The sequence below is a fragment of the Rhodamnia argentea genome, chromosome 11 (assembly GCF_020921035.1).
Source record: "Rhodamnia argentea isolate NSW1041297 chromosome 11, ASM2092103v1, whole genome shotgun sequence".
NCBI lineage: Eukaryota > Viridiplantae > Streptophyta > Magnoliopsida > Myrtales > Myrtaceae > Rhodamnia > Rhodamnia argentea.
The window spans coordinates 22,430,338-22,453,254 of NC_063160.1; the positions used below are offsets into that span (position 1 = coordinate 22,430,338).

General features: G+C 42.9%; 4 protein-coding genes across 9 annotated transcripts; 3 read left to right on the forward strand and 1 right to left on the reverse strand.

Moving 5' to 3' along the window:
* Positions 1 to 1,371: 1,371 nt before the first annotated feature.
* LOC115756835 (glutamate receptor 3.2-like) lies at positions 1,372 to 7,817 on the forward strand. Of its 5 annotated transcripts, XM_048272155.1 has the most exons (10): positions 1,372 to 2,112; positions 2,274 to 2,749; positions 2,889 to 2,991; positions 3,103 to 3,224; positions 3,430 to 3,706; positions 3,818 to 5,160; positions 5,245 to 5,525; positions 5,813 to 5,844; positions 5,936 to 6,330; positions 6,617 to 7,817. In XM_048272155.1, exons 4-10 carry the CDS (start codon positions 3,198 to 3,200, stop codon positions 7,070 to 7,072), a joined length of 2,811 nt encoding a protein of 936 aa, XP_048128112.1. In that variant the 5' UTR covers positions 1,372 to 2,112; positions 2,274 to 2,749; positions 2,889 to 2,991; positions 3,103 to 3,197; the 3' UTR covers positions 7,073 to 7,817. The 5 variants fall into 5 exon arrangements, with proteins under 5 accessions (XP_048128112.1, XP_048128111.1, XP_048128113.1 ...); XM_048272154.1 differs by having other exon boundaries at positions 1,372 to 2,749; positions 2,884 to 2,991; XM_048272156.1 differs by lacking the exon at positions 3,103 to 3,224 and having other exon boundaries at positions 1,373 to 2,749; positions 3,428 to 3,706.
* Positions 7,818 to 8,022: 205 nt separating this feature from the next.
* On the forward strand, positions 8,023 to 9,440 carry LOC115756837 (homoserine kinase). The gene has a single exon (XM_030696802.2). The coding sequence runs from the start codon at positions 8,184 to 8,186 to the stop codon at positions 9,285 to 9,287; it is 1,104 nt and encodes a 367-aa protein (XP_030552662.1). The 5' UTR covers positions 8,023 to 8,183; the 3' UTR covers positions 9,288 to 9,440.
* A 399-nt stretch (positions 9,441 to 9,839) lies between these two features.
* LOC115756868 (monosaccharide-sensing protein 2-like) lies at positions 9,840 to 13,750 on the reverse strand. The gene is made up of 5 exons (XM_030696840.2): positions 13,216 to 13,750; positions 12,482 to 13,048; positions 11,084 to 12,009; positions 10,656 to 10,843; positions 9,840 to 10,443 (listed from the first exon to the last, which is right to left on the reverse strand). Exons 1-5 carry the CDS (start codon positions 13,292 to 13,294, stop codon positions 9,999 to 10,001), a joined length of 2,205 nt encoding a protein of 734 aa, XP_030552700.1. The 5' UTR covers positions 13,295 to 13,750; the 3' UTR covers positions 9,840 to 9,998.
* Positions 13,751 to 15,768: 2,018 nt separating this feature from the next.
* Positions 15,769 to 21,248, forward strand: LOC115756839 (calcium-dependent protein kinase 26). 2 transcript variants are annotated; one of them, XM_030696807.2, is made up of 9 exons: positions 15,769 to 16,143; positions 16,479 to 17,339; positions 17,757 to 17,900; positions 18,011 to 18,163; positions 18,667 to 18,782; positions 19,080 to 19,247; positions 19,812 to 20,036; positions 20,630 to 20,779; positions 20,965 to 21,248. In XM_030696807.2, exons 2-8 carry the CDS (start codon positions 16,562 to 16,564, stop codon positions 20,762 to 20,764), a joined length of 1,719 nt encoding a protein of 572 aa, XP_030552667.1. In that variant the 5' UTR covers positions 15,769 to 16,143; positions 16,479 to 16,561; the 3' UTR covers positions 20,765 to 20,779; positions 20,965 to 21,248. The 2 variants fall into 2 exon arrangements, with proteins under 2 accessions (XP_030552667.1, XP_030552666.1); XM_030696806.2 differs by having other exon boundaries at positions 20,970 to 21,248.
* Positions 21,249 to 22,917: the final 1,669 nt, after the last annotated feature.

The window sequence follows — 22,917 nt, forward strand, 5'->3', positions numbered from 1 at the left end:
GCCCTCGGCGCACCGTAGAAAACCGGGTGCCTCTTTAGGCTGCGTTTCAGCGGTGGCGGCTGTTCCACCGGTTCAGTTTGTCGTTGTCATTTGTGCTGTTGTGGGGAGCTCCAGCTGCTGGGCCACGGATTTTGGCTTGGACGGTGATGCTGCAATGAAGAGTTTTCCACTAAGTGGGGAATCAAGGACGCATCGTTTCGATGGTCATGTCTGCACTCATTGCAACTACCCGATGCTGTCATGCATCGTCCCCCCAGTTCCACTTACCCTGTAATTTGCTTTTCACGGGTGACTTTAGCAGGTCTTTGACGCTTCTCTCGGTCTTTTATGCATGTCTTTGGTGATGAATCCCCATCGAATTTCTAATTTTGCATTTGTCAAGTCTCTGTATACTTTGGTCAATTGTAACAAAGTTGCCCGTCATAGAAGAGAGAGAGAGAGAGAGAGAAAGAAAACCTTATTTTGAGAGTCTTCTAATATTACTTAAAAGTTAAAACGTCATAAAATTAAAGTTATAAACGAAAATGCGTGTCCGTATATTTTGCTTCTCTAAGGAATATCGGATAAATAAGAATGTGTTTCAGAAAATGAAAATATTATTCGCCAAATATTGGCATTCTAGCGATTTCTTTTTTCAACTCCGAACAGCTTTTAAATAAATTCGATTAAAAAAAAAGTTCAAAAAAATCTAAAGGATGTTTCTAGACGGTTAATCTAATTTTTAATTTCAATTAGGGGATCTTTTTAATTGATTTTCGAGAAAAGTACCAAAAAAGTGTTAAACTTATGGCATTTGTACCAACTCGGTTATAAACCTTTTTGCATTGATACAAATTTAGTTCCAATTTTGACGGAGAAATCGGCGATGTGGACATCGGCGATACCGCGTAGGACGATTAGCGTTGACGTGGATATTTTTCAATATTATTTTACAAAAAATATTTTTTTTCAAAAGTAAGGGTTTGGCTAGCGAGGGTTTGCGGCCCTTGCTGGCCTTGGAGGACGACCTTCGCAGCCTTGCACTTTGCTGACGAGGTCGTGATGGCCCCGGCGGCCGTCGAGTGTAAGTCGACCCTCGTCGCCCAAATCCTAACTTTTAGAAAGAAAAAAATATTAATAAATAATACCCACGTCGGTCTCGGCTATCTTACATGACATCGTTGGCATCAACGTCGGTAATATTCGGTCAAAATTGATCGGATTGACCGAATTGGTACCAATGAAAAAAAGATTTAAGATTGAATTGATTCAATTGAAAGGTTAAAGACTATTACAATACATAGTTTTACAAAAGAAAGCAACAAATTTAAAATATAGTCTGAGTGACACTTTAACGTATGTTATGTTCTTACCAGTTTCTGCGTTTTCTTTTGCATAAACTTCTCTCATTGTCCGCATCAATCGAAGCTTTTTCTGTTCCCTCTCTTCCTCCCTTCGCTCGCGGCCAAGCATAAGGAAGATCACACCTTTTGGCAAATTGCAAACGTCCACCGCCCATCACCCCTGTCGCTATATCTCTCTCTCTCTCTCTCTCCCCATCCGTTGCGCAGCGCCCCCCCTCGTGAAACCCGCCTTCCAAATGCTCATCTGCCGTCGCTGACCGAACGTGGGAAAGGCCTAAAGGGGTGCCAGATTTGGCTCCGCTTCGACGGGTGAAGACTGAGAGTCGTGGGTGAGCGAGAGAGAGAGAGTCTCGGGAGACGGTGGAGGAGAGACAGACTCCACCGGCCGCCGTGTCAAAGGTGGTGCGGCGGCGGTGGTAAGAGACGGCGGTACTAGTCGTTGGCCACAGAGCGCGGAGAGAGGATGCGAGAAATTAGGGGTCCTCGTTTGATTTCGGTGGAGGCGGTTGGTGACAGAAGCTGCATGAATGTACGCCACTGTCTTCAGCGGCGGCTAAACATTAGCGATTGCTTTGCCTCTGAGATTAGCCTTCTGCGCTTTCTAACAGAACAAACACGTGAGAATCAAAACTCAAAAGACCATGTTATACGGTTGAGCTCTTGAAGATGATGCAGATGAAAATGATCAAGATCACATGGTGGGCCATAGTTGGATTGTTACACACTCAGAAAAGCCATGATTGAGGGACAAGATTCGATCAATTTCGTGGTGAATCCTCTGCGTTATTATTAAATTCATCCCACTCGACTTCGTGCTCACAGCACTAGCCCCACTGCTGCACTAAGACAAGGTTGGATTGCATTGCACAAGCAGAGGAAGCAGTCATGCAGTAAACTAACGAATGAACTCATTTTTTTATTCAAAATCAGAACTTTCAAGAGAATTTGCTGTATGTTTCAACCTGCAAGAGCAAGAGCAAGTCCCCACCAAGGAGTAGAGCGGGTGCAGACATTCTCACGATAAATATACAGACAAATTGCATTAAGCCAGGTGGACAACGACAGCAGTGGTACTGGTTCTTGACCACTGTCTTCATTTCTCTTTATCACCAATATGTCAGCCTTGTCTTCTTCTTGTTCTTCTTCTATTTCCTTTGTCCTTTTCTTTTTTCCCTTTTCCTGGGCCATGAAAATTCAAATAGTAGTCTGAGGACCCCCTCCATCTGCAAAGAATTCAACCCTGTAATTCTGGCAGGGAAGAAAAGAACAAGAAGTGAACTTGGGCGTGTTCTTCTCTGTTCCCACATGTTTGCGTAAGCCAAAGTCTCAAAGTGGCTCTCTTTCTCCTGCTTCAAGTATTCCCTTCCCAATTATAAAGAAACAGGAAGTGTCCAGCGCAGAGCCAGGTGAGTACTCTTTCTTGTGATTAAAAAGCTTTTCTTTCTTCTTCTTTTTCTGCTCTCTCGCGAGTGTTGCTGCTTTTTGTTTGGTATATTTGCATTAGAAAAAGAGTTTGATTTCTCCTTTTTGAACTTGAAAGTTCAGGGTTCCTTGAGACTTAATGCTTCTTCCTTGCTTTTCTGGAGAATGGAGGGTTCTCGTTTCTCATTGCACTCTCTCAGATTTCAGTGACGTTGGCTCTCATTCAAGGGGAGTTCAGTGTGTTTCCGGGTGAACTTTTGGAAGTTTGGAACCACCTAAAAGTTTTGCCTTTTTTTTTCCCCTCTTTTAGGCTAAGTAAGCCTTGATGGGTATATGTGGGTTTTTCACTTTGGACGTAATTGATAGATTGGAAGAAGTTAAGGACATACCGGCCCTCTTTTGCTGTGCCTGCTGCAAAAGTCGGAAAACAATATGCTTAATGTTCTCCGTCTCTGGAAGGTTGTGTCTATCCTAGCTTGTATGAGTCTAAGAGATGGAATATTTTCTTCTTAAATCAATTTAGTGACTTGCTTTGATCAAGATTATATTCCTTCCCACTTTCGGTTGATTTACTAAATTATCAAAAGGCTGTTGATTCATGTTTCCACTGAAGTATCCTCAGATGAGTTCCTTAACCACTCATATTATGGGCAGCTTGTGTTAGGTTGTTGACCTAAGGATCCCGATGGATCTGGTTTGGCTTCTCTGCATTTTCGTCCTCTTTTCCGGAGAATTGTCACTAGGACAGTCCAAACCCAATGCAGACACAGTGACTATTGGAGCTATTTTCACCTTTACAACTATCAATGGGAAAGTCGCTCAAATCGCCATGAAGGCTGCAGAGAACGATGTCAATGCAGATCCAACTTTTCTTGGGGGACACAGACTGTCTATATCCATGCACGATTCCAATTTCAGTGGATTTCTTGGCATCATCGGCGGTATACATCCTCCTCAAAGCTCTTTTTCATTCAGAATTGTTTTCATCGGTATAATCTCTTCCCTGTGCATATTAATCAGATGGTTGTTTGATTGTCAACCGTAAATAACAGCTTTGCAGTTCATGGAGACGGACACGGTTGCAATAATAGGTCCACAGAATTCAGGAACGGCCCACATTCTCTCGCATCTAGCAAATGAACTACACGTTCCCATGCTGTCATTCACAGCGCTGGACCCCATGCTCTCTCCCCTCCAGTACCCCTACTTCGTTCAAACTGCACCCAGCGATCTGTTCCAGATGATGGCTGTTGCAGATATGATCAGCTATTACAGATGGCGAGAGGTGGTTACAATTTACTCCGATGATGATCATAGCAGGAATGGCATCACTGTGTTAGGTGATCAACTGGCGGAGAGACGCTGCGATATAATGTATAAGGCAGCGCTTCCCCCAGATCCCACGGCAACTGAGAGTGATGTTATAGCTGAATTGAATAAGATAAAATTGATGGAACCCCGAGTGATCATATTGCATACATACACAAAGACAGGTCTTTTGGTTTTTGATGTGGCCAAGAGCCTCGGCATGATGGAGAGTGGGTATGTTTGGTTCGCAACTACGTGGTTGTCTAGTGTTCTGGATTCTAATTCTTCACTTTCCTCAAAGGTTGCTGACTCTATTCGGGGAGTTCTCGCACTTAGGCTCCACACCCCCGACTCAAAGAGAAAAGCGGATTTTTCAGCGAGGTGGAACTCGTTGAGCAATGGTACTATTGGGTTGAACCCTTATGGTCTTTATGCCTATGATACAGTATGGATGATTGCTCGTGCAGTTAAAATGTTCCTGGATCAGGGAAACAACATTTCATTCTCGAATGACGCGAAATTAAGTAATGTTGGGGGAGGAGCTCTGAATCTTGAGGCATTGAGCATTTTTGATGGAGGGAAGCAGTTGCTTACCAATGTCCTGCAGACAAATATGAATGGTCTGAGTGGCCCAATCAAATTTAATCCAGACAGATCTCTAGTACATCCTTCTTATGACGTCATTAACGTACTTGAAAATGGGTATCGCCAGATAGGATATTGGTCCAACTACTCTGGGCTTTCCATTGTTCCTCCTGAAGAACTTTATGCCCAACCACCTAACCGTTCTAGTTCGAACCAACATTTGAACAGTGTGATTTGGCCTGGAGGCACCAGTACCAAGCCTCGCGGTTGGGTTTTTCCAAAGAATGGAAAGCAACTAAGCATAGGAGTTCCAAGGAGAGTTAGTTACCGGGACTTTGTCGAGCAGGTCAATGGTACTGACATCGCCCAGGGGTATTGCATAGATGTGTTTCTTGCTGCCATAAAATTGCTTCCCTATGCAGTTCCACACAAATTTATCTTGTTTGGAGATGGTCGCAAAAATCCTAGCTACAACGAGCTCGTAAATGAGATTGCAGCAGATGTGAGTTGGTTCTAAGGCAGAGGACTATATTTACCATTTTAAAGAGTCTGGCCTTTCATCTGCTGATCACATTTCTTTCTGCAGGTTTTTGATGGTGCTGTGGGAGATATCGCGATTGTTACAAATCGAACAAAGATTGTAGATTTTACTCAGCCATACATTGAGTCGGGTCTAGTTGTTGTTGTTGCCCCTGTTAGGAATTTGAATTCAAGTCCTTGGGCCTTCTTGCGTCCATTTACTCCATCGATGTGGGCTGTCACAGGGGTCTTCTTCCTCATTGTAGGAGCAGTAGTGTGGATTCTTGAACACAGAATTAATGATGAGTTCCGGGGATCTCCCAGGAAACAGGTCATCACAAGTCTATGGTGAGCATTGGGTAAATGGAAATGCCACATACTGGTGTACTTTATAAGACGAAAACTGTGCATAAATCTCTAGTTTTCATTTTCTCTTCTACGTAGTTTGTATGCTTTGCCAGTATTTTCGGCTCTACTTTCTTTGAGGATTATGCTACATTGATTTTTTTAGGCCAAATCATCATTCATAGACACGGCTTGAAGGGTAGCCACATCATCTTTGCATGAGTTCATCCTAATGACCGCTCATGGTGCTCTCTGCAACTTCTGATCTGCACTACTTTTTCTTCTCACAGGTTCAGCTTTTCTACCATGTTCTTTGCCCACAGTAAGTCTTACTTTAATGCGTGATAATTTAACTGAAAAAATGTTGAAGCGACTTTAGCATATTGTGACTCTAAATGTGTTCAAATCTTCAGGAGAAAACACCGTAAGCACACTCGGTCGCATGGTGCTGATCATCTGGCTTTTCGTGGTTTTGATAATTAACTCAAGCTATACAGCGAGCCTCACATCAATCCTGACTGTTCAACAGCTATCCTCGCCGATCAGAGGGATAGATTCGTTAATAATCAGCGATTCCCCCATTGGCTTCCAAGTGGGGTCTTTTGCAGAGAACTATATGGTTGAGGAACTGAACATTCCAAAATCAAGACTTATTTCACTTGACTCGCCAGAGGATTATGCTTCAGCCCTCAAGACTGGAAGAGTGGCTGCTGTTGTTGATGAAAAACCATACATAGACCTCTTCCTTTCAAATCACTGCCAGTTCTCAATCATGGGCCAAGAGTTCACCAAAAGTGGGTGGGGTTTCGTAAGTATCTCAAGACCGTATTCATCAGCTTTAAACATATACCGCGTTTAGAAGTTGCAACCCTTGATCCGAAGAAATTAGTCAGTTCTGATTTATGACATGTTCTTCTATGGGAGAATGGAGGGAAATCGAACTTCAACTTAATGGCATGTTTCCGATTCTTTGCTCAATTGTGCATCCTGTGCCGAAAAAGGAATGACTGATCCTCGATAACTTAGTATATCCCTTGTTATGTGATGATATAATAAACTCCAACACCAGTTCACTTTCAATGATTTTTCTGCAGGCATTCCCTAGAGACTCCCCCCTAGCCATCGACATGTCCACTGCCATGCTCACTCTATCAGAGAACGGTGAGCTCCAGAAGATTCATGACCGGTGGCTGTCCAGAAAGGCTTGCGGGTCCCAGAACTCTGGCGCAGGATCTGACCAGCTTCATCTCCAAAGCTTCTGGGGGCTGTTCCTTATTTGCGGGGTTTCTTGCGCTATAGCTCTCGTCCTATATCTCTTCTTTGTCTTGCGCAAGTTCAAAGAGCATTCTCATCAAGTATCTGAGCCATCTTCCCATGGAAGCTCTCGTTCCGCACGCCTTCAGACTTTTTTGTCCTTTGTGGATAGGAAGGAGGATAAGTCTCGGAGCAAGTCGAAGAGAAAGCGGAGTCAAGAGCTTATGAATAAATACGGGGAATCTAACCTATCAATCAATGGATCCAATAGACTAGAAATTGACGTCTCCGGTTAACGTTGAAAGGGGAATGTACTGGATCCACGAGTTTACATAGCTAATAACAGCTTGGTTGCTTATTTTCAATCTTGGGTCTGGAAAGAACCGGGAATTCTCCGAGTGTAGAGTTTCACTTAATAGTCCGGGGCGGCGGTGCTTAGAGTAGGGCGACCAGTTTGTTGTGCAGAGTTTTAACTGAAGACATCATCCTCTTTTCTGTTCCGAAACGTCATGCAGTTGGATGGGGGATTACTCAAAGGCGAGTGAAGGTGATCCAGAGATGCAAACGTCTGTCGCCGACCCCAAGCCAGTTGAAGGGCTTACATTTAGGAGTCCACAACCTGTGTCGTGCTGGAAGTTGGAGCAGCCAAATGCCTATGCTCATGCAGAAGTAGAAGAAGCTGTGTGATCTTGGAAGTGAGGAAATGGTAGTAAGTTTTCTCGCCGAAACAAAACAAATGGACTGTGGTGAAGAACACTAGCTTTTAAGATCGTTTGCAATCTGACAGTGGATGAATGCAAAAACGATATTAGTGTTGTGTATCTTGGCTTGCAATGATCAGCTGAATTTGAAAGCACGAGTCTGTCGCACTTTGTAGCAGAAGAAGCTGTGACACCGCACGAGTTTGAACTTGTTCTTGCTTCTCAAAATGGATGGCATGGCATGGCATGGCACTCCGTTAACCCAAGTATCACATTTTGAGTTATATTGTTGAAAATTTGTGTACTCGATTGAACAAAAACTAAGGTTAGATACTCGATTGAAAAATGCAGAGAAAAATTCAGGGGGCTTGCGATCTCAATATCGCTTTTCAAATCTCATCAGAATTTTCAAACCCAAGTTTAATTTTTCAGTTGTACGCCCGTTTATGGAATGAGATTTGATTCACAATTCCATGTGAATAATGTAGTTTATGCAAATGAAATCAACCCGTGAAATATGACGTCATCCATGCTCATGATAATAAGGTTTGGTAGACGGCAGGCATACAGATTACAGACCCACGAAGCAGATTCTCTGCACTTTTGCACCCCCCACCAACGCCACCTTCCTCCGCCGCCGTCACCACCGGCGACCACCCCTCCGACCAATCCAAACATTCTCCGCGAAGAGCCTTAGCAAACTATAATGGCGATCTTCTGCCAATCTCCCTTCAAACCCATCACCGCACTCTCCCTCCCCAAACCCCACCAACCCCACAAAACCCAACCTTGCCTAGTCAAATGCTCCAAGACCCACCTCGTCTCCACCGAGCCCGAGCCCGTCTTCACCTCCGTCCGCTCCTTCGCCCCAGCCACCGTAGCCAACCTCGGCCCCGGCTTCGACTTCCTCGGCTGCGCCGTCGATGGCCTTGGCGACCATGTCTCCGCCCGCGTCGACCCCAGCGTCCACCCGGGCGAGGTCTCCATCTCCGAGATCTCCGGCGACAACGCCAAGAAGCTCAGCAAGAACCCCCTCTGGAACTGCGCCGGGATCGCCGCCATCGAGGTCATGCGGCGGCTCGGTGTCCGCTCCGTCGGCCTGTCGCTGACCCTCGAGAAGGGCCTGCCTTTGGGGAGCGGGCTCGGGTCCAGCGCCGCGAGCGCTGCCGCGGCCGCCGTCGCCGTCAACGAGATCTTTGGCGCAAGGTTGAGCACGGAGGAGTTGGTGCTCGCCGGGCTGAAATCGGAGGAGAAGGTCTCCGGGTACCACGCCGACAACGTGGGGCCGGCGATCATGGGCGGGTTCGTGCTTATCAGGAGCTACGAGCCCTTGGAATTGCTCTCGCTGAAGTTCCCAGCCGAAAAGGAGCTCTTTTTCGTGCTGGCTAGCCCAGATTTCGAAGCTCCAACGAAGAAGATGAGGGCGGCGCTCCCGGCGGAAATCGGGATGCCACACCACGTGTGGAACAGCAGCCAGGCGGGGGCGCTGGTTGCGGCGGTGCTGCAGGGGGACGTGGAGGGGCTCGGAAGGGCGTTGTCGTCGGATAAGATTGTGGAGCCAAGGAGGGCACCGCTGATCCCGGGGATGGAGGCGGTGAAGAGGGCGGCCATCGAGGCCGGGGCGTTTGGGTGCACGATCAGCGGGGCGGGGCCAACTGCGGTGGCAGTCACGGACGATGAGGCGAGGGGGCGGGCCATCGGGGAGCGGATGGTGGGGGCCTTCATGGTGGAAGGGAAGCTGAGGGCGGAGGCTGTGGTGAGGAGGCTGGACAGGGTTGGTGCTAGGCTTGTCAGCAGCATTCCCCGATGATAGCTCTTTCCCCTTTCTGATTGTTGCATCTTTGGGCTTGTGACGTTGGTGCTCTACTGATTTGGGTTCATGTGGGATTGTGAGTAGAAAATTTTGGTTGACAATTGAAGTTTGATTCTGAGTGAAATCAGTGTTCAGAATGCAGATTTGTCATCTATGAGTCGTCCTTTATTTGCAAGCATAAATTCATAAATCTGGGGTTGTCTTCTTATGCAGCAATTTGGCTAGGATGGAACAAAATTTATCTGTTAGTTCACTGATCGAAAGCCTAAAAACCCAGACATCTTGGTTCAGAGAACGAACACGGCTCTTACTCTTTCAATGTACATATCCACTTTGCACCGTCAGTAACTTCCTTGATATTGCTTAGCAGGCACCGATGCCTTTGCTGCTGAAAATCGGGGCTCGGAGACTCGGCAGTTCATTCTTGTTTCTTCTATTCCGGTGGTGGTCCGATGAGTGAACAAGTCGTTCTATTCATGCTTGTACACTATCCACGAGTGTTTCCGGCACATCCAACGGGGCATAATGTTCATCATTAAACAATATTCAGAACCGCCAAAACTTAGCTAAATCAGCCAAAACCAATGCTAAGCAGGGTTGAAGAACCTCCCCTAATTACAACTGGGATAAAGTAGCAGTTGCCGCAAAATAGTGTGAGACAAAACATCTATACGAAACCTGAGTGTACCCCCAATTACAGTGACTGGATCACTCGTTCTTAACAGCAAAAATCTGCTTCATGCCGAGACAGAAGAACTCTGTGATCACTTCAAGGGGCATGCCCTTGGTTTCAGGGACTTTCACGAAAACAAAGGCCCACGATAGGAGACAGAGCACTGTGAACATGCCGAAAATGCTTGCCAGGCTCGCCGATCTGAGCATCAACGGCAACGAGTAGGCGACAACGGCGTTGCTCATCCAAAACGCAAGGCCGCACATGGCGACACAGAGACCGCGGACCCTGGTAGGGAAGATTTCAGCGCATAGCACATTAGGGGCTGGACCGAATCCCATAACAAAGAAACAGATGTAGAGGACGACGCCGATGGTGGAGATCACTGCATGAACAGCAGAGCCTGCATTTACCATGTCGCCCAGCACTACGATGACGAGCGATACTATCAGCATGGGGATCGTACCCAGGAGCAAGCTCCTGCCATTGAAGAGGAATCAAAGAATGAAAAATCTTACCAGCAAAGGACATGAGAAAAGAGATGAGAAGCATATTCTTCAGTCTACAATCTATAAAAGAATCCTTGCAAACTTTCACAACATAAAATTACTGTCCGCCAACAGCAGTTACCCACAAGATTGAAGTAATGTTTCAAAGAACTTTAACATGGCAAAACTTTTTAAGTTAGATACCTTCTGCCAGATACATCCATGAGCCTCATAGCAACAGCAATGGAGGGTAGCATCAGCAAGGTCGTGATGGCACTAAGAAGTAGAGATACCGACTCTGAGCTGATGCGCAATTCTGAAAGAAGAGCTCCAATACCAGTCTGCTTAAGAATTTGGGGAGTGTAGTATAGAACGCCATTTATTCCCGAGAACTGCATTGACAATCTACATCAGCTAAACTCTAAGCTTCTTCAGCATCTAATGCTGCCGTAGGCAGAGTAACATGGAACGAATCAAATCCTGATTCTTAAGATGAAATCTAGGTCAGAACTTATCAACAGTGTGAACATATCGACATGGTAGCCAGCCACCCCATCACACCGTCGATAAACCTAGATTGTAACAACTTGCTACTTAACCTCAAAATAGAAAGCAACTCAAATTTTGATTACCTGCTGAAGTATTTGAATTCCTACACCGACGAACAAAGCGTGCTTAACTCCTGGCTCAAATAGATCCCTCCACCATAGTCCCTTTGTTGCAACTTCTGATGGATGAAGCATAGCTGGACCCCAAGGACGGATTTGCAACAGCTCCTCAGTGAAGAGAGCCGGTCGGCCAACCAAGCCAACCGCCTGGACTAGCCCCCCATCCGCAGGCTGGTCCATGCCAGGAAAAGAAGCAACAGACGCACGCGAGCCCACAACACCCCATCCACGCAAATAAATCCTCTGAAATCCTCCCTTCTTTCCATTTTCATCCTCTGTCTTGGGCCATTTCCATGCTAGCTGCCACTCGGGGCCAATGGCCACGCTATCTTCCGGTCCTCCAGTTCCTTGCATCAAACTACCCCAACCAAAGCCAATAGCTCTGCCTTGAGCAGGCAGGACCCAATCCTTCTCCGTACTTGTTGCCTGACGCGAAATCAACGGGCTCTGTAAATTATCATTGGAATCACCACTTGCAGCGTCAGATGGGTACTCATCACCCTCCATGCCAATAATCTCCTCCTCATCCTCTTCATTTGCCTGCTGCTGTCCTCCCACACTGAACAGACTTCCTAAGTGCGGAAATAGCGTGCTTCGCATGCTTGCCGTCTCAGTTAGTTTCTCATGGACCCTACCAAAGAGGTTAACGAGGGGATCCACAAAACGAACGGTTTGGCTTCCCTGCAAAGATGCAAGGCCAAGGGTGTCTTGAGCAGTGACTGGTCTGGCAACCCATGAGATACCTTTCTCTGGTTTATATATCAGGATTTGATCTTCCTCACTAGACAAATCTGGGTCATCATGAAGATCATTGGCGGGCCTAATTAAGTATTCCTCTGTAGAGGCATCACATCCAACCCCAATTCCTTCTATCAACAGAGCCATCTCACCTGTTTGCAGGAAGATGCAGGACATAAACCAATGTCGAACATGTGTATAGCAATGACGTTGGTTTGAGGAAATTAGGGAAAGATAACCATTCCTATAGCTGTTGATACAAGAAATTCGATTCGAGCTGGTGCTCAGAGGAATCTGGTGGGTTTTCCAGAGAGGGCTGCATGATTTGTAGAAATTTTATGTCTGTGACAGCAAATTGTGCTATCCTACTTTCAATTCCATTGATCATCTTTCTGCATGTCTCAGAAACTCAATGCTACACTCAAAATAAAAAAAAAATGAAATATGGTGATGGCAAAGTATAATTCATCATCTATCTAGAAACCACAGAAACATGAACTGAATGAACACTTCATGTTGCCTCCTCGTGAAAAGGTTATACTGAAAACTTTATAGAGTCCTACACGCCCTAGATCAATTTGTGTCGAAAAAAGAATGATTACCATGAGGAAAGAAAAGACTGACCAGAAACATCTTCTGCGCCACGTATCACCTGTAAGACTTTCTTGGCCTCAAGCACTCGCCCTTTGCTCACAAGCCACCGTGGAGACTCGGGCAGCAAAAGTATTGCCAGCACAACATAAACAAGTGATGGAATAGAAAGAACTCCAAGCATCAATCTCCAACTTCGTGAATGCATCAATGACAAACCAAAGACCAAGCAATACGCCACAAACATCCCGCAGGAGCCCGAAAACTGGGGGAGGGTATTCAGCAGACCCCTTATCTCGGGCGGTGACAGCTCCGACACGTAGAGCGGAACCAGAGTGACGGCCAGACCTACTCCAAGCCCTCCTACAAATCTCGCCAAGAGCAGCGTGTAAAGATTGGGCGACCAGAACATCAGGAGACCGCTAACCAAATAGAAGTTGGACGACAATATCAGCATAGGCCGCCGGCCTATGCAGTCAGCCATGGCTCCGGAACATGCGGCGACTAAAGTGGCTCCAAGAAGCGATATGGCCACAATTAGTCCTTCCATGGCGGGTTCACTCTCCAGATGGAACTCCCTCTTTATGAACAATATAGCCCCTGATGCAGAATCACAAACAAATTATTCATGGACATGATCAACCAACAGTAATCACCAATCTCAACGGAAAGCCCTGGCGTATGGATTGTTACTAAAACACAGGCGGAACACTTATTTCTCTTTTGAAAAGTTTGAAAGCCTGAACCTTTCGAGTATGAATATTTACCAGCGATGGTAGCATTGTCCCATCCTTGAAGCAAGTTCCCAAAGGCAGCAACAACAGCTATAAGCACAGTTCTGCTCATTCTTTGTACGTCTGAACTACAACAACGAGGGCACAGTCAAAACTCAGAGAGAGATTGCGAAAGTTACTGATCTGAACAGGCAAAGCTGGCTCCTTTTCATCGAGTTCTGCAAATTCAGCTGCTGGCAATGAACACCCACTTGTTCATTCTCGTTCCTCCAGTTAAAAAGCATCTATCAAATTTCGGTATGGGCGTGTCCAGACGAGCCAGAGTGTTCTTCAAGAAGAAAGAAAAAGAAAAAGGAGGGCAGCGTAGGCAAAGAATAGGATGATCCAGACAAGAAGCCCTCGGCCCTAGAGAGGGAGACACATGCTTTCATGGCCTTCTCAGCGGCTTACACGTCAGCTTTCTCCTTGACATCACATCATCTGTTGTTGTTGGCTCTCTCTCTCTCTCTCTCTCTCTCTCTCGTCAGTCCCCAGTGGCAGTAAACCAGCGGAGTTTTTGGTGAAGTTGCATCGGAAGCTGGGACTTTCGAGTCGAGAAGGCGTGATCTTTCAGCAGTCGATGCGTCTCAATACATAAAAAGGCCACGTACGAGGATGAAGATGACATTGATGGAACAGATTCCCCGGGAATTTTCTCAATGTTCGTACTGCTTGTATCGTTTCGGGTCAGCCGACGGAAGGCACTTTACATGCCGTGGCGGGTTGTGGAATCTTTCTCCATTGTGATGAAAACGTTGGTTTATGGTGAAAATCTGAACTTTCGTTTAAACACCCGTAAAATGTTTTACGGCTTGATTTCAATTGGGAGAAAGGGAGACAGAAGAATAAAATTTGGTCTTTTGATCCGATAATGGATCGGTGGCTTGATCGATTACAGTTTTAGCAACACTCGACATGAATATATTTTTTTAAGGCTACTATCACGAAAAATTCCAAACCGTACACATGTAATAAATTTTGGCCCAAACTATTTTTTCGACCCCCAAAATTTCCAAACCAATATACACTAGACAAATTTATCTAAAATTATTTTTTTTAACACAAAAAACTCAAATTGGTACATATGTGATAAATTTATCACAAACTAATTTTTCTACTACAATAAACCCCCAAATAGGTACACATGTGACCATTTTAACCCAAACTATTTTTTTTGCAATAATAAAAGCCAAATAGATGCATCCGTGATAATTTACTTCAAACTAATTTTTTGCCACCAAAATCCCCAAATTGGTACACATATGATAAATTTACCTCAAATTAAATTTTTTACCACAAAATTCCTCAAATGGGTAAACATGTGACATATTTACCTCAAACTAAATTTTTGACCAAAAAACTCAAAATTGATACACACGTGAAAAATTTACCATTTATTAATTTCCATTAAATTAGATTAATACAATAGAAAATCTCAAACCGATACGTATGTGATAAAAAAAAGAGTAAAAATTCTAAATTAATACATCGTCTCTTTGTTGCGTGCCATCCAAATTAGTAATTTGATTGTAAAATCTAACGAAAACTAACAAAAGATAAATTTTTCACAAATGTACCAGTTTGAATTTTTTGTGGTTAGAAAAATAATTTGGATAAATTTCTTATAAATATCTCAATTTGAGATTTTTTGTAGTATTAACTCTATTTTTTAGTGTACAATGAATGATTAAATTGTATTGATTTTCATTTTTAGGGAATAAATATATGAAGAGACGGCATTGGTGTGATCGCTCTTATTATCGGTAGACTGAAAACTGTCTGTGTGTACAATCGTTGAACCTTTATTTATTGTCTTGTCGCATACTTTGACGTTTGACTGACAAGATCCAACCTCAAAGTGGACAGACAGCACTTAAAGGCCTTCTATTTCGAGAGAAGTGCATCCATTTAGTGCAATTTTAATCGAACGTAGCTCCTCTTGATGGTATTTTACTCCAAACTGTAGCATGAAACCCCAAAATAAAAATCACAAGATGCACGGCGCGCTGACGCCCCTAGCAATGCAAAGGACTTTGACTTTTCTGAACTTGGAAAAGTCTAGCCGTCTTCAATTTTGGCCAGTTGCCGATCCTACCCGATCGAATGGCACGCCCCGAGTGAGCGGGTTCGACCGACAGAATTAGGCTTGGACTCAATCCCGAACCCAAATCAACTCGTCCGTGGCGATAAGGATCTAATTAAGAGCTACTCCATCCATGTCATGCCATTAGAAAGAATAGTCAGAGAGCAATGGGAAAACCTTCCTGTACGCAGCAGCCACAGCCATGTTGTTTTCTTGAAAGTTGAAACCATCTTTTTGACCCAACAAGCGACGAACTTTGGCCATGCCCAGCATATACAACGTTATCCAAATTCTCCCAACAAAAGGAGAAAAAGAGAAAAAAAATGAAAAAAGATCGTCAATCTTCATGAAGTCCGATGACTGGCCAAAACAGGGGCGGCTGAAAAATGGAAGCTTTCTATCGTAACACGAACCTTTTTAACTTTCACTGTTTTGCATAATATAATCAACGAGATAAACGGTGTTCATTATTCGGAGCAGCAGCAGCAAAAATCTTCGAAGGAAAACAGAAAAACCTTGAATTATAAAAGAGAGAGAGGAAAGAGAGAGAGATGAGAAGCAACGGTGAAGCCGCGTGAGGCGATTGCGGGAGAGAGTGAGCTGGTCAGCACTGTCCTCCGACGTTTCTCGGTAACACCCTTCTCCTTCTTCTACCCTCCCCCAAAAAAAAAAATGTAAAATTGTCAGACCATTCAAACCCTTATATAGAAACATGGGCGTTGATGTCCTGTCGTTCGTTTAAGATTAGTCGTCTTCGTCTTCTTCTTCTTCGAACGCGAGCTCCCCGGAGCGAAGGACGCTTCAAGATTCGTCCAACCCTTCATCTTTTTCTTCTTCAGGTATCAGATCTCTCTCTCTCTCTCTCTCTCTCTCTCTCTCTCTCTCTCTCTCTCTCTCCACATGTTGGCTTTCAAGATTTGCTTTACCGTAGACTGTAGATGGATGAGCTATATGTGAGCTTCCTAATTTGTCTGAACGGTGTGTTCTCTTGATTGAAAAGTTTTCTATTTTCGTACGTTCGAAGTAGGTAAAATCGAGCTGTAAGCCTGATCTGGTATGAAGTTATTGTCACGTCATGTTTTTCTGTCTCTTTGGATCCTTTAGTTAATCTGTCGAGTGTCTGATCTGGGCATTGCACGGAATCTCTTTTCCTTCCCCCCCTTTCCCACCCTAGTTGCAGGTTCTGCAATTGAAATTGCATTGCTGGATGAGGAAAAGGCCGTGAAGTGAATCTGGCGATTGCTAATTGCATTTTTTATGGGCAATACATGCCGCGGATCTTTCGGAGCAAAAGATTTTCAGGGCTTCGATCAGGCCCAAGGCCAGTCCAATTCCAGGAGGAGCACACGATCTGACCATTCTAGTTCGGACCATTCACCCTCGACCTTAAACTCCCCGCAACTCGTAGCTCAGGAATTCTCCGCTGAGACGCCCAAGAAGGGTAACAATAATAACAACAATAATCTTCAACTTAATAGTGCAGCCAAGAAGGACACTTTCATGAGGAGAGGCATTGATAACCAGCCTTATTTTGTATTGGGTCATAGGACCGAAAATATTCGCGATCTTTATGTGTTGGGTCGTAAACTAGGACAAGGACAGTTCGGGACTACTTATTTGTGCACCGAGGTTGCCACCGGGACTGAGTACGCATGTAAGTCCATCTCGAAGAGGAAGTTGATCTCTAAGGAGGATGTGGAGGATGTTAGGAGGGAGATCCAGATAATGCACCATTTGGCAGGACACAAGAATATTGTCACGATTAAGGGTGCTTATGAGGACTCATTGTATGTCCACATTGTGATGGAGCTTTGCTCCGGAGGTGAGTTGTTCGATCGGATTATTCAAAGGGGACACTACAGTGAGAGGAAGGCAGCTGAGCTGACTAAAATCATTGTCGGGGTTGTTGAGGCTTGTCATTCACTCGGTGTGATGCATAGAGATCTCAAGCCTGAGAACTTCTTGTTGGTTAACAAGGATGATGATTTTTCTCTTAAAGCCATTGACTTTGGGCTCTCTGTTTTCTTTAAACCAGGTAACAAGTTCACACATTACATTCCATTGGCGTCCAAGCATTTATCAGTGGGTGTTCGTGTTTTGAGTACCATGTGCTCAGTTTATGTTTTTCCTCTCTGTTTTCAGCAGTACGATCAATCAAAATATAATCTTTAGTTTGTTGCCATCAGAATTATATCCACACCACACATTTTTTTCCAAACAGTCAACGTCCTGGCTATTTTTCATGCATGTGTATAAAATGGCTTTTAGGGCAGAGCCATTGTGAGTTGAAAAGTACTTCATTTCTGCTTTCAGGTTAAATTAGTCTATATCCGCTGGCTTGATTTAAATTTTCTTGTGTCATATTTCTTCTGTTTGAGATCTTCCCATGCACAATATAATTGTCTGGGCATTGTAGTGAATCGTGATCCGTAGTTTCTGCTCTTTGATCCAGGCCAAATATTTACTGATGTTGTTGGAAGCCCATATTATGTTGCCCCTGAGGTGCTTTTGAAGCATTATGGGCCAGAAGCGGATGTGTGGACAGCAGGAGTCATATTATATATATTGTTGAGTGGTGTGCCACCATTTTGGGCGGGTACTACTGTCTTGCTTAATCACTCAGGAAACTCTGTTGGATATTGATAAATTGCTATTGATATTCATCCTATGGGCTGACACCAATTGCTGTTTTCAACTGGATATCAGAAACGCAGCAGGGAATATTTGATGCCGTGTTGAAGGGACACATAGACTTTGATTCAGAACCGTGGCCCTTAATATCTGATAGTGCAAAGGACCTGATCCGAAAGATGCTTTGCTCTCAACCTTCTGAACGCTTGACTGCTCATGAAGTGCTATGTATGTCAACTCTTTTGCATCTACAATTCTCAATTGCTTTTCATGGCTTGATGAAGCTGCTTGCATTGTTATAAGTTAGAGAGTGCTAGTCTATTTGATGAGCAAGTCAACATGGCTGATGACAAGAAGGATATAGAAGTACTAAGGTTCCACCCTCTGACATCCCTTGCTTCAACCTAATACAATCCTTGTGGTAGCAAGCTATAGGGCTATAGGGTATTCTATTGGCATTTGAAAGTGCTGATTCGAAGTATCTTTTTTGGAGATTTTAACCAAAAAAAATGCATCTTGAAGGTTAGAATTTGTATCATTTGAAGGCCCGTGATTTCATGAACTATTTGCAACTCTGCCATACGCTTGTATTGGATATTACGTTCATTTAGATCAAGGGTTTTTTCTCCTCTAGTTTGAACAATTGAGGAGACTGAAAATAGAATGTGCAATAGATGATTGTTTTTAATGTGGTTCACTGTGTCTAACATTTTCTTGACGTAATTTCTCAGGTCATCCATGGATTTGCAAAAGTGGAGTTGCTCCTGATAGGGCGCTGGATCCAGCTGTCATGTCCCGTCTCAAACAGTTCTCTGCTATGAATAAATTGAAGAAGATGGCTTTGCGGGTATGATATTATTATTTAGTTGAACAAAGATGCATATCCTAATGATTTTGTAATTGTGAGTGCTCAACGCACAGCATATCAGTGCTATTCAGATTCCTTAGGAAGGAAACTTATAAATAACTGAGCAGAATCACAAAATACCTCTCGAATCGAATCACCTTAAAATGCATCTTGTTGGGGGATTGAGTAAATTTAAGGACATTTATGGATGTTCATATTGTTTCAAGCATGCACCCGAGGAACTTCAAAGTATCGTAATACAGGAGTAAGTCTAATTTGTGTCTTTGCTGCCATCAGGTAATAGCTGAAAGCCTTTCAGAGGAGGAGATTGCTGGTTTGAGAGAAATGTTCAAGTCAATGGACACTGATAATAGTGGTGCGATCACATTCGATGAACTGAAAGCTGGCCTGAGAAGATATGGCTCCACAATGAAAGATACTGAGATCAAAGATCTGATGGATGCAGTGAGTAGTTTGCTTTAAAGCGAGTATTTGTTGCCTATGCTGTTCACATGTGAATACTTTTGAATTTCATCACTCTTCTTTGGATGATCATGTGACTTACATCAGTTTTTTCATCGTTACTCTTTTGTTTCACATTTTGCCTTTTAATTCATTAAATTCATTCTTGTTACATTTCCATACACCTCATTGTTGTCCCCAGTTTGCTTTGACAAATTAGAATGAGTGGGGACATATTTTAGTTATCAAGGCTAGTTATGCACATTAAGCGGAATTAATTATGATTGGAGAAAGATCCTTGCTTCTATGTATATCAATGTGAATGTTTTAAGTCTACTCAAACTACTCTTTCTTCTTCTTCAATGGCTTGAGATTTAAGTAAAGTAATAACTAAATGGGGCAAGTTAGGGGCTGACTGACCGGCTGAGAAGTGCCAAAAGCTTCCATAAGTCACTTGATTAGTGATGTAAGATTGCCTTTTTTTACTTGACCTAAAACTGCTACCAATTTTTTTTTGTCCGCCTATGTTATTCTGTCATTTTCTAAGTAGATGAATTTACTGCTCAGGCCGACGTGGACAACAGTGGAACCATTGATTATGGGGAATTTATTGCTGCGACAATTCACCTTAATAAACTAGAACGCGAGGAACATCTCGTTGCGGCGTTTCAATACTTTGATAAGGATGGAAGTGGTTATATTACTATTGATGAGCTTCAGCAAGCATGTGTGGAGCATAATATGACCGACGTCTTCCTTGAAGATATCATCAAAGAAGTCGATCAAGATAATGTAAGTCGACATAAACCGCTGAGGCGGAACATCCTTACTTTTATTTCTTTGAATCGCAAGCTAGTTCTCAGAAAGTCTACATTAGCATGTGAGGGAACAGAAGAAAACTTGACTTGATGGAGACTCTTCAAATCGATGTATGGAACTGTTGATCAGACATTGTGTATCTTCACAAGTGTTGACTGGAGGATTTTACATATTAACGTTTTTCTTTCTTCATAATTTGTTGGTAAGCTTGTTCAAAGAAAATTGCAGGGTCCTAGGAAAAGATATGTCTTGTCTAGGGTCATATGCCACATTTAATGTGATGCTGGCATTTAGACAGCAGGGCTAAGGTTCGAATCAAATTGATCCGTTTGTAGTTTGTAGTATTAGTTCGGGGAAGCTGTGAGAATCTCTCCTATGTAGCTAACGACTGGTCACCTTCTTATCCTGTCTTTTCCATTTATCTGCCTTTTTATAGGTAACCATGATATCTTCAATTCTTATTCATGGATGTTGTAGCCTCATGGAACGTCCGCTCATAGCTGATATCATGCTTTTGCTGATATCGCGATGTTGCAATTCTGTGATCCCTGCATTATGTATGACAGGATGGAAGAATCGATTACGGTGAATTTGTTGCGATGATGCAAAAAGGAAATGCCGGTATTGGAAGACGAACCATGCGAAACAGTGTGAATATAAGCATGAGGGACGCACCTGGGGCCCTTCAGCTTCCAAAGTAGGAGACCCATTCTAAGGTAGCTTCACATAGCTGGGAACTTTACTTTTTGTATAAGATCATCAATGGAAAGTGTATATAATTGTTCATGTTCGCTTTCTCAATCCGAAACCAATGATGACTGTGTTTACAATCATGGGCAAGTGCCTTAGCATTTCTCTCTCTCATCTCAGATTTAGCCTCATAGCTTTGCTCTGGCTCCGGAACAGGTTGAGAAGAGTTGCAGATTCGTCGCCGACTGCAAGACGCGGGCAGATTCTAGTTCCTTCCTCCGTATCACTTGGAAGGTCTATGATGTCGGCGAGCATTCGGGCCATCAAGAGAGGCTCTGTGGCTCGAGTCCTGCTTTTTACCTTGCTATGTTGCTGTATAACTGTTAAGAATAGTGTGTTTTTTCCTTAGTGTTTGTGAGCTTTTGCCTGTAGCTGTACATCTATTGCTCTGATTTCCTGTATGTAGAATAATTGATTTGAGAGAGTTCCTTCTTCTTCATGAGGACCTGTGTATGGAGTTTCCTTTTTTTTGGGTAGAACCATGCAATGTGTCAGAGTTAATGAAGTTGGGTTATTCCAATATTTGGTTATCTTTATGCTTGCCAGGAATGTGTTCCTATAATCTTGAAATATTGCTTGAAAATAATGCTGTCTGTTTAACTAAAAATTAATTATCAATTGGAAAATTATTTTGGCAAAGATGACTGCTTATATTGCTTGAAAAAATTTTAGCCACGATATATTGTCATTACTGATTATAATTCCTATCGAAATGGTTTTTTTTTTGGATCGAAATATCGAAATGATTAAATGGTCGTTTTTATTGCTTGTAATTGTCATTGCTTCCAATTAGGAATCCTCGCTCTTGTAGGTGCTTGCCTGCTAGTTCGATACCATTTGTATTAATTAGTTACTTTTAAAGTCGCGAATTAACAATGTGACTCCCTATCATATATTTCATTTTATGATTCTTATTAATTTTAATTCGATCTTGTGATGGTACTATCAAGAACATGTAAAATCGCGCTACGTCTCGTAACAACTACGATAAGAAACTTGCAATCGTCATCGAATCCGCACTGCTCGTATTAATGTGTGGTATGAACTAAGAATTTCACCCTCCTATTTACACCAAACATTAGAATTCCCATATGCAATGGGGTATAACTTAATAAATTATCTATTTTAAGATATATTCTGATTCTACACGAATGAAAATATTCACAAATAATTTAAACAAGAGTGACTCGTAAAGTTTAGAAAATGGGAAAATAATATATTTTCAAAGAAAAGAAAATACGTGTATGAATAATTTTATCTGGCGGTATTGGTAAAACACTAAAAAAAAAAATAAAGGTTTAAGGTACTTTACATGAAATAAAATTTTTCGAATCGCGAAATTTCAAGAAGTCCAAAATCTTTTCTTATTTTCTTGTTTTTCTATAGGGATAATACCACGGAAAATCTCAAACCGGTACAACCGTAATAAATTTACCCAAAACTATTTTTTTTACCACGAAAAATCTCAAACCGGCACACATGTGATAAAATTATCATCTGTTAATTTTTGTTAAATTTTACCTTCAAATTATTAATTTGGATGATAAGTGACAAGTAAAGGGTGCGTTAGTTTGGATTTTTTTTTACCTTCTGTTTGTTAAGTGTATCGATTTGGGATTTTTCGAAATATTAACCCAACTTAATAGAAACTAATGGAGGGTAAATTCGTCACGGGTATATCAATTTTGAATTTTTGGTAGTAAGAAAATAATTTTGGGGTAAATTTATCACATGTGTATCATTTTGGTATTTTTTGTGGTAAAAAAATAATTTTTGGTAAATTTGTCACAGGTGTATCAGTTTAAGAGTTTGCGTGATCAAAAAATAGTTTGGAGTAAATTTATCACAGATGTTTTGTCATACTAACCCTTCTCTATACTGTAATTTTCCAACGAATGTGAAATGGCAATAATGACCTCGGGTCCCCATGCACCGACACTTTTAACCGAGATGGTTTGGAGGCAAACCTACCGCTCGCTCGCTGTCCCCCACAATTCCGTCCTTTTTGTTTTATACTCTGTATTCTCTTGCTCCCTTCATCTTCAATTAAACAAAATTGAAAGAGCGACCAAACTTTGTCCTATGTGAAAATACTTTTATTTCC

Bases quoted from the DNA above. Each gene is read 5' to 3' on its own strand.
- LOC115756839 (XM_030696807.2), top strand. From the start codon at position 16,562: ATGGGCAATACATGCCGCGGATCTTTCGGAGCAAAAGATTTTCAGGGC. The intron at 18,783-19,079 runs GTATGATATTAT...TGCTGCCATCAG, and splicing joins TGAAGAAGATGGCTTTGCGG to GTAATAGCTGAAAGCCTTTC. The intron at 19,248-19,811 runs GTGAGTAGTTTG...TTTACTGCTCAG, and splicing joins TCAAAGATCTGATGGATGCA to GCCGACGTGGACAACAGTGG.
- LOC115756837 (XM_030696802.2), top strand. From the start codon at position 8,184: ATGGCGATCTTCTGCCAATCTCCCTTCAAACCCATCACCGCACTCTCC.
- LOC115756835 (XM_048272154.1), top strand. From the start codon at position 3,198: ATGCTTAATGTTCTCCGTCTCTGGAAG. The intron at 3,707-3,817 runs GTATACATCCTC...CGTAAATAACAG, and splicing joins ATTTCTTGGCATCATCGGCG to CTTTGCAGTTCATGGAGACG. The intron at 6,331-6,616 runs GTAAGTATCTCA...ATTTTTCTGCAG, and splicing joins CCAAAAGTGGGTGGGGTTTC to GCATTCCCTAGAGACTCCCC.
- LOC115756868 (XM_030696840.2), bottom strand. From the start codon at position 13,294: ATGAGCAGAACTGTGCTTATAGCTGTTGTTGCTGCCTTTGGGAACTTG. The intron at 13,049-13,215 runs GTAAATATTCAT...ATTCTGCATCAG, and splicing joins GGACAATGCTACCATCGCTG to GGGCTATATTGTTCATAAAG. The intron at 10,444-10,655 runs GTATCTAACTTA...CTTCAATGGCAG, and splicing joins ATGGATGTATCTGGCAGAAG to GAGCTTGCTCCTGGGTACGA.